The sequence below is a fragment of the Zonotrichia albicollis genome, chromosome 6, assembly GCF_047830755.1.
Source record: "Zonotrichia albicollis isolate bZonAlb1 chromosome 6, bZonAlb1.hap1, whole genome shotgun sequence".
Taxonomy (NCBI): Eukaryota; Metazoa; Chordata; class Aves; order Passeriformes; family Passerellidae; genus Zonotrichia; species Zonotrichia albicollis.
This window is the reverse complement of record NC_133824.1, coordinates 14920461-14934477: the sequence shown is the minus strand read 5'-3', so window position 1 is coordinate 14934477 and position 14017 is coordinate 14920461. Positions and strand designations below refer to the sequence as shown.

At 40.7% G+C, this 14017-nt stretch overlaps 1 protein-coding gene across 14 annotated transcripts in view; it reads left to right on the top strand.

The window, feature by feature from the left end:
- Positions 1–14017, top strand: part of NRXN3 (neurexin 3) — a 970824-nt gene that overhangs the window by 85458 nt on the left and 871349 nt on the right. For 9 of the 14 annotated variants that reach the window (XM_074542534.1, XM_074542547.1, XM_074542541.1 and 6 more), the window contains exon 1: positions 11094–11171. In XM_074542534.1, the coding sequence (XP_074398635.1) occupies positions 11138–11171 (34 nt within the window). In that variant the 5' untranslated portion in view covers positions 11094–11137. Of the gene's footprint in view, positions 1–8815; positions 8846–11092; positions 11172–14017 lie in introns of those variants that run through there. The other 5 variants (XM_074542536.1, XM_074542544.1, XM_026792175.2 and 2 more) reach the window with 3 other exon arrangements.

The window sequence follows — 14017 nt, the reverse complement described above, 5'->3', positions numbered from 1 at the left end:
ACACACCAAAGGTTTTGAGTTACAGTTCTCTCCACAGCATCCTGAAGATGTTGATGTGTGTGGCAGAGGAGGATGAGTGAGTTGGGAAAGCATGGCCTTGCTATGCTCTACCAGTAGGACACATGATATTATGCCAGTAATGAGCATATAATAATAATATATATCAATTAATATCAGGGACATCTCCCGGTGTACAGGAGCTGAGAGCATCACTGGTGGCAAGCAGAGGTGGCACATTCAGTACAGGACTGTCCTGCTGTTAGTGTGGGCACCATGGAGCAGTCCATCCTTCTGCTCTATGACTGTGCTCTTCTGCCCTATTGCCCTGTAGTCTCATGATTTATATGCTTGGATGTGCATTTTTTGTTCTTGCCATTGCTCATACACATGTTGTTGTTTTCAGGACTGGTATGTGCTTTGTCATGTGGCATTTTAGTCACATGTGGATTTCTAGTGACATATGAATGCTTTTTCATGTGTTCTGTCAATCATCTGTATATTTTCACTCTGACAGTTACCCATACCTCATTACAAGGCTCTGTCACTGTTCACTCCTGGGCAGTCTCATCTGTCTGCTCCTCTCACCCTCGGGGGGGCACGGCACTGCTGTGGGATTGTGCAGTGATGTGGACCTCCAGGGGGGTTTGGCTCTGCACTTCTCCTCTGCCAAGCTATGCAGACACTTTCTACCTATTTGGCCATCCAGCTATCTATATTGCAAGGACAGAGCCTCAGGCCCCTATCTAAATGGTTACTTTAACCATCTACTGTTTGAAAGACAAATTAGGGATTTTATGTGCTTGTGGTAACTACCCACAGGCAGCAGAAGGGCTGTAAAGAGCCCATTGATTAAATAAGTATTCATTATTGTTGAATAGACTGGTTCGAACTAATTCCCCACTAAGAGGAGGTAGCTGTGAATAGGCTGGGGCTGGCAGCAGTGGGCACCACAGGGTTCTGCTGGGTGCAGTTGCTCCAAGGTGCAAAGAGGTTGTTTATTTTTAAAGTAAACAGAAATGTGTACCATAAGCCTTTCCTGGCTGTGAAGTCTGTGCTTGTGCAGAAGGACACTCCAGCAACAGGGGCTCATTGCCATATTCTTCTCAAGAGCCAACTTGATCCCATCTGGCTTATTTCACATATAAAAGAAGTTTGTCAGATGTCAGCCCACCTTTCCTGCAAGTGTAATAAAACACCACCACCACGTTTTGAACAGTGCCACAGAGCTGGGATTGTTGCTATCTGCACTCGGCTGGGTCACTGACTCAGTGTCGTGTAGAGGAGAAATAGCTTCTTTCAGTACTTCAGTTTTCCCTTTGGGGTTATAGCTACAGCCTCACCTCTCGTTCACAACCTGGTAGGAACTGCTGGGGCTGAATATTATGGGGTTTAAGAGCCTTAGTACAGAGGTTAAGTGCCTGGCTGGGAAGGGGCATGCAGCACAGACCAGAATGAATGCCTCTGTCACTTCTGCATAGTATCTGCTTCTTTCTTTGCACCTTCTATTCTTTACCAGTGGTATAGATTCTGCAAGATAAGTAGTTGGAAAAAGGCCAGTAGATCAAAGAGAAAGTTATATGCTCCTGTCTCTCCCTCGCTCTCTTTTAATTTTTTTTTATTTTTTAGTGGAAGGATATATCCAGGAGACAGAGCTAAATATGGTTCCTTGATATTATGGAGGCTGTTACTGATACCTAGGTAGGGTGGTGTCAGAGTTTAAACAGTGCTTTTCCTATTCATATCATGCTTATTCCTATTGCAGGAGAGATTTTAAAGAGGAGGAGGCTAAGAGATTAAGTTCTGGACATTTGGCTGTTATGATTTTACTGCTGACTAGTATTTGCATATAACTGAATGGACAAAACCAAGTAGACATTGCCTGGGTAGTTCCCAGAGGAAAAATTAGTCCTGTTTACCTGAACAAATCCTTCATAAAGACACAGATATCATTGAAAGCATAAGCATATTTGCATATTTTTGATCCAGGTCTTTAATCTTCCAAATGCCTTCTTTACATGCTTCTTTCCCTTCTTCATCTCAGGTCTGCTGTTATTGTTGGTCTCCCTTATTCCATGTCATAGGGTCATGTAAGCAGTACCTGTATGCTGGCTTCTGCTTCCTTAAAGAAGAACTCTGGTTTTGGGCCATGAAAATGATGGGTTTCAGCCCATCTGAAGTTTCCTGTTTGCAGAAGGTACTAGGTCAGAGTCAGAATCCATCTGTGCCATATTGTTAGTGCCACTCATTGGGAGTTTGAGGCCAGTATATATGAGCTTAGGTTCTTCATAGGTGTCACCAATTATTTTGATTCTTGCATGCTCTTTGCACAGGTACTGTCCCCTAATGTGATTTTCTTACACTGGAATGTGAATGTTTTTGGTTGCATGCAAATCCATTTGCAAAAATATGGCAGTAGTAATCACTGGGGTGAGAGCAAGAATTCCTCTATCCTGGAAGTGTCTTTTTATGAAAGTAGATGCTTTGGAGGAATTTTAAGAAACTGTGATAGCATAGGTCTTGTCTCAATACATTGGTGTTTCCTGGTAATTACTATTTTAAGGACTTTCTGACCTATGTTGCATCCAGATTGTGTTCTAAAGTCGCTGATGGGCATATTTTTTTCTGGATATATCCAGTCTTTGTTTTTCTTAATCCACTTGTATTTTTTAACTCCACTGTATCCTGTGATAACAAGTCTCATTGTTTAATTATTGAAATGTGGAAAGTACTTTATTTCAGTTGTTTCTACACCTGTTACTTGAGAATTTCATTCAGTGACTTCTATTTTTTTTGTTTCCCACAAATAAAGAAAAATCTATTTCCTGTTCACCTGCTCTGTCTCAATTGGGATTTTATCTCAATCATATATATTGTCAGAGATATCTTTGCTAAGCTGAAGAATTGTATTCCACGTCTAACAGGTATTTTCCCAACTTTTGCACCTACTTGATCAGATGCTCTGATTTGCAGTGATGCACATTTTGTGGATTGGATAAAATTCATTCACTCTCAGGTCTTGCACATGCACTCTCACATTCTCTTGTGCATGTGGCCATCTTTGTGAACACTCTCATGTTTGTTTTCATACACCACCATGTTTTTAGCCCTTCCTATGCAAATACTTACAGGAGAATACTGTTTTTGCTGGGAGTGAGAGAGGATAGTATGTTTTTTTCACTATTGCTTCCATAGACATTGGAGTAAACAATTTTTTCTTTGGTTTCTGTCTCATGTTCTTATTCCTTTGATCACTCAAAGTAGATGCCATTCACCTTGACTCACTGCCCCTGATAGTGACAAAACCTATCCTGGAATTACATAGCAGAGGGAGCAAAGGGGATGGGAAAGAGGAGCTAGCACAGCTGTTGTGTGTAATTGGATTGGAAGTGGGCCTGCGGCTACAATAACAAACTGCACTCCCGGCTGGGCTCGCTGCTGGGGCCTGAGAGCAGCCCCTTGGCTGTCGTGTGTGTATTGCTTGAGCCAAACAGAGCTGACCTCCCCAGCCTGTGCTGCTGCTGTGCTGGCTTAAAAGGAAAATGTCCCATGTACAGCAGCAGCCCAGAAATCAGGTTACCCTCTTGGCAGAGCTGACCTGTCTAGCAGGTAAAAGGTCTGAACTAGACTGCTGAATGATTTTGCTTCTTTATCCATTCTTCACATCCCTTGAGATAAGAGTATTGCTGCTTCCTCTGAGTCCCATCGTTTGGCTCTGCTGGAATGTCCTCTTTTTTGATACCTGGGGATTCTTATGGAATTTTCCTTGGAGTTTTAGTTTTTGAGAACCTCAAGATACCTATTTTATGAAGGCCATGTAGAAGACAAAGATCTTGTCAACTCTGTTCCCTAATAGAAAAGGGAACTACCAATAGAGCTGGGGTATGAGGTTCAGAGTAGAGAAAAGCCTATTTCTTAAGGAGCTGCTAATTTTAGGATATTCAGAAAGGAGAGGAAAACAACAGACTCCAGTACTCATCTGGGTGCTCTTCTCTATAGTGGATGTCATTTTGTTTCTGGAGGAGTCCCTGGTTTGTATGATTTCTTTCTTCATCTTTGGCATAAAGGATTTTGTGCATGTCCTGGACTAGAGGATTTGATGTCCTATCTCAGACATACATTGCAGCTGGCCCTGCTGTTGTCTGAATGGGTCATGCAGCCTGACACCCTGAAAAAAAATCCTCTCTGGGCAAACTTGCCCCAGGGGCGATCTGGGTTGCTGCTGCCTGGCAGTCTCTTTTCCCACTCATTAAGAGCTTTTGGGCTAATAATTTGGTAGCATCATTAAAAGGGAAATACTGAGGCTGCCTGCCATAACAGAGCAATTCAGCAGTGCGTGCACACCCACGCACACGTGCACACCCCCAGATCATGGGCCCAGTAGCACAGGACAAGCTATAATTAACTAGATGAACAAGTCTATCTTCCTTTGTTGCTGCAATCACTTGTCACTCTCAGCTGTGTTTTGTGCTATCCTCACTTTCTTATGTTTTGTAGCTTTATTTTCCATTTTAAGTGCTAAGTAGTAATGGGGTGGGACGGAGCAGGATTCAAACTGTTCCTAAGGTTTCCCATATTTTCTCCTCCACACTGAAAATTGCCCCTAGAAAACCCTTAAAGATGAGGACTGCTGTTTAACTGCATTGCTCTTTCATATCCCCTAGCAAAGTTGCCCCTAGCAAACCCTTAAAGATGAGGACTGCTGTTTAACTGCATTGCTCTTTCATATCATTGTACTCTGAAGCTACTTTTAAAAATGTCCTTCTGGCTTCCTAAGTATCCAGTGTTAGCCCTTGGTACTTTGTACAATTAGAGCCACTTAATTTTACTATTTTGATATAGAAAGCAGATGGTTCACAATTTTTTTTTAAGTAGTTTGTAATGTTTGAAATCAAGGGAGCTTAATTTTAAACTTTAAGAAAATAATACTGATTGGGTAGTAGGTTAAAGAAACGTTAAAAAACCTCCCAGACCGAAATAGGAAAAGTCAGTTGTGGCAGGCATAAATCATGGCCAGAGAGCAGAGTTTGGGTCTGTCTGCCCTCAGCAATGGACATATTATTTTAATAACAAACTGATGTTCTGAAGAAACAGACTGCTTTCTCTTCACATTACTGCTGAATGTTCAAAGAAGCTGAGCCTCGAGAGGCTGAGTACAAGCAGATGTTTATCTAAAAAACCTGTCAAGAGTTTTCTTCTGAAGTCATGCGCTTGTCCTTACTGCCACTCATGTTTGAAGTTCAGGAATAGAAAGTCACCATATTCTTGACTTGGACATAAAATTTCTTTACAGGCAGATAAGCCATTTATTCTGAGGTTTTCCTAAACCTTTTCCAGACTACTTACTACACATCAATTTTGTTGGGCAGCAGTTCTGTCCAGCCAGTAAATTATTATAAAGACGACTAAATTGGTTTAGAAAAAACATGAAACACCTTGGCTACTAGAGCTCATGCAGATTTTTATCAGCCTTTTCCAAGTTCTGCTCTGGCTGGCTTTCCTTATAGCTGAGGCTATAATCAAAGTTTCTTGTTGAAGAAATCCAAGATTCAAAGGAAAACGTGTTTCACCTGGGTTTAGGTGGAAAATCAGATTTTCTTATAGGATTGTTTTGAAATGGGATGCCTATTGGCACAAACATTCTGAAGGTAGAATATGTGAATAATCGGGGCCTAATGAGTTCATTTGTATCCTGAGCCTGCTGAAAAATTGGCTTGTCTTTTATGACTGCTGCCCAAATAGCATGGTGATAGGTGTCCCCATTGATCTGGAAAAAGCTGGTCTAGTTTGCAGGTCTGAACAATTTGTGCAGCTCTTGCATTGGTTTGTTGGATGCCACATTAGTTTCTTACAGTCCAATAGCAAGTGTTACTGCTTTCCACCTCGAGGTGGCTTTGACTTTTATGATTTGAAAATTGTTTTAGTATCCTGTCGTGTCTTGAAACTGATGTAAAGGTGAGACAACTATGTCAGTTCACATTTTCCACGTCGATTTTACTCTGACTGATTTGAGGCCTTTGTTACACATGTTGCAAATGTCACAGATTTTATATCTCAGTGGTTGAAGGTTTTGGTTGTTAATGACATTTACTTGGAGATAAATACACTCATTTTCACTCTTTCTTAAAATGCAAAGCAGGAATATTTTCAGATCAGAAAAGCTAATATTTTATTTCATTATTTTATCTAGTAATGAATCTGGAATTCTGTTGGTATTCTTTGTGAAAATAAGGGTCTCTGTCTATGGACAACGTATGATACAATACTGGTTTTTTGTTCTGTCTCCAAGTCCACCCTCCTTTTTCTTCCTATTTTAGAAAAGGGAAAAAAAATAGCCATTTAGGGGGGGAGGGCATTATTTTTCATTAATCTCCATGCTTTCATGGTCGAGTTGGGACTAGAAGATACAAGAGGTATCTTCTAGCAAGAGGTACATACAGTACCGGTTCCACGGCTGCTGTGGTATTTCACATCTATGAAGAAGCAGAAAATGCCAGAATATTTCTTAAGGATACTTTCTTCTACAGGTATTTGAACCAAGGCCAAATTAGGGACCACAACACTGTGTTTCTTTGGGGGTGTGCTCACTCCTCAGCTCAGGCAGAGGGCTTGTGGGGATGCATCTGGCTGATGTGCCTGACAGACAGGGTACGTGGCATTGGCCTTCTGGGGATAAGGACACAAAGGGGTGTTGACTTTCCTGACCTTTTGAGATTTTTAAGGCTCCTCTGTGGCTGGTGGAGAGAAAATGGATCTTTTTCTGGAGTGATTTATAGTGTTTAATGTAGACTCTTGCTTTGAACCTTCTCTGGGGGTTTCTCTTTGTGTCCAAGTGGACAAACTCCCTGCCATCCCCAGTAGCTGCACCTGTTGTTGCTGGGCCTCTTAGGTGTGACCTTCCTTTCCCACAGTGTACAAGGCCTCAGGATCCCCATTTCCACCCTGGATCTGATGTCCCCTCCCTGTTCAGCCAGCTTCTGCTGCATGTCATACTGACACCTTCTAGCCCTTTCACTTTTTTTGGCATTGGTACAGGGATTCTGTGCATTAAGGGTCCTTAACAATTATACTTTTGTCTTCCTGCCTTTTATGGTGACTTTCAAGTGTCCCTTTGATCAGACCTAAGATTTGCCTGTCAAGAATGATGGGGTCAGTAGCCATAAATAGAGACAAAAATTCAACCCACTCTCCTAGCAGAGCAAATGATTCACTGAATTATATCTTGTAAATTAAACCAGAAGTGTCCTACAGTATCAAATCTGCTAGGTTTATTTATAGCTAAAAGACCAAAAAGAATCTAAACCTATGTTATGTTTCTGATTATTTTTCTAAATCCACAATAATCTTCAAGAACATTAAGGTATTTGCATTCCTTAGACTGTACAATTATTAATCCCCTTATCTGGCTTGAAGTTCTCTGTGGGTGAACATACTCTTAGGATGATCTGGATTTTAGATTTCTTCAGCCAACGCAAAGGAAAACCATAAAAGAGAAAGGAATAAACAAATTCAAACTCAGCATGCTGCTTGTTGAAAATTCTCATTCTAATAAATTCATTTGACCTCTCAGCCTCCGTGAAATTAAAAAGTCACAGCCCTGTTTGATTAAGAAACTGACTTAAAATATGGGTGTGGGGTGCGTATGCGCATTGAAGGCCCTGCCATATTAAGTGCTATGAGAGGTAGGAGATGTGAGAAGGAATCAAGCTAAGGGAACTTGGTCAGGGAACCAAGTATGAAAGGGGTCCCTCATGGCTTGAGTGTGTAGGACTTGATTTTTGTTATGTTACTTCTGTGATGTCTTGTGTCACAAAATTGATTAATGGGTCACTTCATGCTTAAATGTCTTGGGCTTGGATATATACACAGAAATACCTAAACAATATTTGTATGAATACAGTACAGTAAACCTATTTGAAAATTGACCTAGACATAGAATTAGATTGGAACAAACAAGGTTTGTGCCAGAAAGAATTATCAGAGAGTGGAGCAGCCCAAGTAAACACTAAAGCCTCATCTGCAGAGCTGACAATGACTGTCTCTGCTCAGAGGAACTGTGCTGCCTTCTGGCTTTACCTTCAGAAATGAAACGGAAGAGTAGCTTTGGCTATAGAGCCATAAAGTAGCACACTGTCTGAGGAAACTGAAGTTCTTCCCAGAAAGGGTGTGGAGGTGTATTTAAATAGATTACAGGTGGTTTTTTTTTAGTCCTTGCTATGTCTGGTGTACTGGTGTCTAATTAGTAAGTGTGAGCAGTGTTGATAGGCTCCTAAAAATACATTATGAAGCCACATGTTCAATAATGATAGCTTTGTGTGTTTGTATGCATTTAGACCAGAGGATTCATCTGAAGCAGGTGTGGTGTGATCATGGCATCCCTTTTACTGACCACTGCAATCTTGAATTTAAAGTCTTTAGCTGAGGAGAAGTTATTTCTGTATATCTCTCCAGAGGAACGGCAGCTCACTGCAGACTGTCATTGCAGACCTTGGCTTCCATAGCCCATTTAGCTATAGCGGTGTGCAGTGCCTCTGGAGCCACCCCCAGGGATGTGCTGAACCTCAGACACAATTCTGCAATGAGCAGCAGGTTTTTTCTACCAGTGACAGATGCTTTCCTGCTCAGTGTGGGAAGCAGTGCCTGCTAATGTTTGTGCCCTGTGTGCTACAACCATACTTGGTCTAGTTCAAGTATGCGAGCTCCAATCCTGACAGGTATTGGACTGTGACCAGTGTGCATGGATATTACTGCTTCTTTTTCAGTTTTGTTCTTTTTCTCTTACTTCCTCTCTCTGTCTCTCTCTCTCTCTCTCTCTCAGGCCTCTCACACCTGATGATGGGTGAACAAGGTAAGTCCTTCCACTTTTTCTTTGTTTCTATCACTGATCATGAAGAAGCTTTGTCCCTGCTGCATTTCTGGGCTGGGCTTTGCATAACAAAAGCAACTAAACTTATACAGTGCCAGTCAAGCCATTTGCATTTTTGCCTCTTTGTCCCATGAGCTAAGGCTTCTTGTCAATCTGGGACTCAGTGGCCCAGGAGGGAGCATGAAATGGTTCCATGGAAGGTAAAAATTTATGCATCCCTCTTCCATGCAGCCCACCAACTACTTTATCTTGCCAGTTCTTTCTTCTTGTGCCAGCTGTAATGACTCCCACTTCTGCTTACTAAATGTAGACCTCAACGTTGGTCTTTATTTTAAGAGTAAAATTATTACAAAAAGTATATTAATAACCCTTGTGGCATGATCCTAACTCATTATAAATCCTGAGGAAATTTGCATATAATGGCCTGCAAGTCCTGTGTCTGCAATTTAGATTACTCAAATACATACAGAACAAAATGGTTGAGAAGAACAACAGGGCTAACCCCATATTGAGCTACAAATGGGATCTAGGCCCAGATCAAAGATCACATTTTAATATTTCAGCCTGCACAGAGGTACAGATCTATAGTCTGTGACAGGATGTAATAATTAGTCCCATTTTGCACTGTGAAGATGTGGAGTAAGAAGCTGGTGAGAGCAGGCAAAGCAAGGAGAATTGTGATTCTGTTTGTCTCTGACAGTGCCAGTGTCTTACTGACACGGGTGCACAGGAGTGAGCAGCACTCCCGATGCCTTCTGCTCTTGTGAATGCAGAAGTGAAACAACTTAAGACTTAATGCAAGGTGTGTGCAAGTGGTAGTGATATACTAGGATAACCAGACCAAATGTTTGGCCTAGGGGAAGAAAATGTAAGTTTTGACTCTAAAGCCCAATGAGGCTTTCTTAGACTAGATGTATGCAAAATCTTTTTTGCCATTAAGTAAGCATTTATCTGAGGATAGACAGTCCAAGGAATAAGATAGTGCATAGTGCCATTGTAGGCTAAAGATTCATTATGTATCTCAGTGAAATGTATAAAGACTTGAGACATAATCAGCTTTTATTTTATTTTTCAAGACAGATATCTGCTCTGAGGTCATGAAAGGTTAGGTAACAACCAGAAGTGAAGTAGAGGCTTACTAAACAGTTTCTGTACTGCATAACATCCTTGTATGGTAGGAATAGTAGGAAAATCGGGCTCTTTATACATGTGTGTCAAGACCATGGTGTTTGGCATGTGGAGCATTTGACTAAACTCTGGAAAGCATTGAGCTCCTTCTGTGTCCCCACTTACTATTCAGCTGGGCTCATGGCTCAGAGGTTGTGCTTACTGAAGGATCATCCAGCAGACAGGTCCCTTCAGCATGTCCTAGTTGAGTTTCAGGATTCAGTTGAGTATGGCAAGCTGTTTTGGCAGAGGAAGGCCTGTTGGAAAGTGATCAGAACAGCTGATGGCCACTTTCATTCTGAAAACCACTGAACATTTCTTTGTAGTAGTCTGTGATTTAGCACTGGATTGTGTAAACAGTTGCACTTGGACATTTAAATTACAAGTTGCAACCCAGCTGGCTCATGAAGACTTATATGACCTATTCAGGCCAGTCATCAGCACTTTCTATACTCCCTTATCTGGCAAAAATGTAAAAAGTATTGGCTTCTGGCAACTTCAGCCACCCTTGTTTATCTATAACACATCAGGGAACAGTGGCTTCTCTTTTCTTGCCAGCAAACTCACAGATATTGCCTTTTGATAAATATTTACTGTCTATAAAAATATTATGGATATAAAAATATGTAAATGTATATGTGTGAGTAAATATGCAATGTCAACATTATGTACAAATACATTAGCTCTGCTAGGTGAGATGTGTTTAGCAAATATATTACCATGAGATTTATTTTTTTCCTGTCCTAGTCTGTTGTTGCCTTTGCTGTTTTGAATTTGACGTGGATTGAGGCATATCACTGGCGTGGTATTGCATGAGCAGTTTGCATTTCTCAGTAGAAAATCAAATTAAAGCTTAACCAGGCAGCTGCTGATTGTACTGTCAGTGGTTTAAGCTTTGCTTTGTGCTTTAGTTGTGGTGTGTCTCTTGTTTTTCCCTTGACATTGTGTTTTGTTGGGTTTGGCTGCTAGATAAATTTGCTTGTTTCCTTGTTTTTCTAAGTACGGCTGGTGATGTATTTTTCTGGGTTTTTTATGTTTCCTCCTTTTCTTCTCTTCCCTTTTGCCTCCTCCGTGGTGGACACCTCTCTTGTTCCTCCTCTTAACTGGATGCACACCTTCCTGTCTGTAGGTAGAAGTAAAGGTAGAGATCACATTCTTTCTAAGACTTCTTTGCTTGTAAAATGTTTCTTGATGGGCAAAGTGTATTTTTATGAATGCGTTTCATATTGGAACTTAATATTTTAATTTTAAAAGTCTCTTAACAATCTTTTGTATTGAATTATGGAGGAAATATTTATTAAGATTAATGTTTTGAGGCCTGCTAAGAGATGTTATTTTCTCCCTATTCACACTAAATGTGGGCTGTGCAGTGTCGGGCCATGTGTAGTTGGTGATGCTGGGGTGCAAAAGGTTCAGCCAAGGACAGAGCCACAGGCCAGTGGGCTCATCCTGCTGACACTTGCTCTAGGGTGGTGCCACTGCTGGTAGTTTTTCTACTGGTGTTAGTGGCAGCAGAACCTGGGCATGTCCAGTACCACCCAACAATGGAGGTTTTGTGAGCTGATGTTTCTTCCCCTGGCTGTGCTTCCCATCATTCCTGTTAGTGCAAAGGTGTTTTTCAAAGAGAAATTGAGTTGCAGAAAAGCTGCAGAGGAAGCAGAAATAATCAGCACTGCTAAGCAGAGAGGTGCATTTCCTTTGCAGCCCAGTAAAGCACAGGGCATGCTAGTCTGCTCTGTGGCTCCAACTTGCTCTTCAGCAGCTCACACCTCAGCTTAGGCATGTTGTGGGCAGTCATCCATCCCTTATCAAAACTGCCAAAAAGGCAAAATGCTGCAAACTTGCTATGGGCCTTTAGTTGGACTGGAAGGAAAAGTAAAGATTGATTGTTAAGTTATAAACATGGCTTGAGAAAAATCTTGGTTTTGATCCTATTTTCCAATGAGAAAGATTAAAAGGTTTTGTTATGCTGAGGCTTACTCTGTTCCAATGAATATACTACTGAAAAATCTGATATATTTATTACCATGATTTGAACATGTTGGATGATGTTGCTTGTGTCCATGCCAGTAAGACACTGGGGAATGAAATGACTAGTTGTGCAGCTATGAATTTGGGAGGGATATGAGCTCAGAGGATTTGTTCATAATAACTGTCCTTGGAGGCACAAGCAGTCTCTGCTCAATAGTTACTACTTCTGTAATATCTGAATTCTAGGGAGCACAAAGGCATATTAAACACCTTAATTTGTATGATTCCTTTTTCTGATGCCCAGCTTTCTTTTAACAATATTGTATTGTTGAATTCCCTCTGATGGACTGCATTATGTAATCAATATTATTTGTTCTATTTTGAGGTTGGAAAAAATATTCCAATAATTAATTTCATAGTTTTTCTATTCTCTCCAAACTTGGGTGATGGAGCGTAATACCTAAGCTGTACTCAGAGCTATCTTCTCAGTAAGAGGTGAACATCAGAACATATTAATCACATATGTAGATTGTGAAAAAAGTATGAGAACCCGAAGCTCTAAGCAGACCATATAAAATGTCAGTGCCTCAACAAAGCTGCCAATAATTCAGTTAGCTGATATATGGCTTAGTGTGGTTTAAGGGTCAGTGTAGATCAGGGCAAGTCTTGTGTGATGTTAGTTCATGTTCTTTTCTTGGGTGGTATTTATGCTTCAGGCCAGCCTGTGTAGGACTAAGCTGAAAGTCTTCTCCAAGGCAAATCTTCTAACTGAGCTGGTAGGCATGAAGATTATAACTTATAGTCCACAGTTAATTAATATGTACTGAAACTTAATTTATTGTGTCATTGAGTGACAATATCATTTCACTTCCCAGCTATCTGTAGTTTTTAGCTCTAGTTATAGCAAGTGACTTTGTCAGAGAACCATCAGTCTGTGTGAAAAATGGCATTCCTTTCAGAGGGCTCAGACTGTAATTTTGAACCCACTCATGGCCTTCAGCTCACAGAGAAAGTGGCACCAGATGCCTTTAGTGCTTGCATGGAAGGTTCATATTCTTTTGGCATTCTTGTAGTTTTTAGTAAAAACTGGCAACAACTCTGTCTCATGTCATGTATATAGCCAAAGGATATGATGTATTTGATTTAATTTTGGATATGATGTATTTGATTTCATAAAACTTCTTTACAGCATATAGCGATCTGTGACCTTGCATTCATCATTTAAAGCAAGTGCTTGATTAGTTGTTTCCACTGTAGTAAATAGGCTTTTTCTGCATCTATCCTTTTTAAAAAGTTCAGGAAATTTAATTATTTTTTTTTTAAATAAGTTCCTGGAAAATTGAAGAAGATGAAGTGTAGGTGTTCTGGGGTAATGGCTGGAGTAGTTGAGATACAGACAAGCACCTGGATACTACCTGCATTTTAACCTGAGCTGAGGTTTCAGGTTAAATGCATTGAGTTCTTATTTGAGGTATGGAACTGGTCATGGAGGTGAGGTAAATATGTGATGAGCAAGGACTTTTGTTTAGTTTGGCAAGAATTGCTGAATATGACTGCTCTTCTGGAGAGGCACTGGCAATTAAGGAACAATTATATTAAGTTTACTTCCCTAATGCTTCCCCACAAGTAAATGATATCAAAGGAAATGACAAATATCCAACTGTAGTTTGCTACTGGAGTTAATGTGTTATCACCTTCTTACATATAATTTGTTCTCTTGAACATCTTTGTTAAGGAAATGGTGATTTGCCGTTTTGTTACCTTCCACCATGTAGGTTATATTTTACCATCACTCTTGGTTTGGATCTGACTTCTACTGAGGCTCATATCGCCTTTGAAAAATGTCTGTATTCTTGGTGGGAATCTGCTATTTTTAGTGAATTAAGTCCTTGGTCTTCTTGAAGGCAATAGCGAGTGGGCCAATAACCCAAAGAACTGAAGATGCCCTCTCTGACACAGGGAATGACCAGGGAGGTGGTTTCTGGGTGTGCATGGGACACCCTGTAGCAGCTGTGC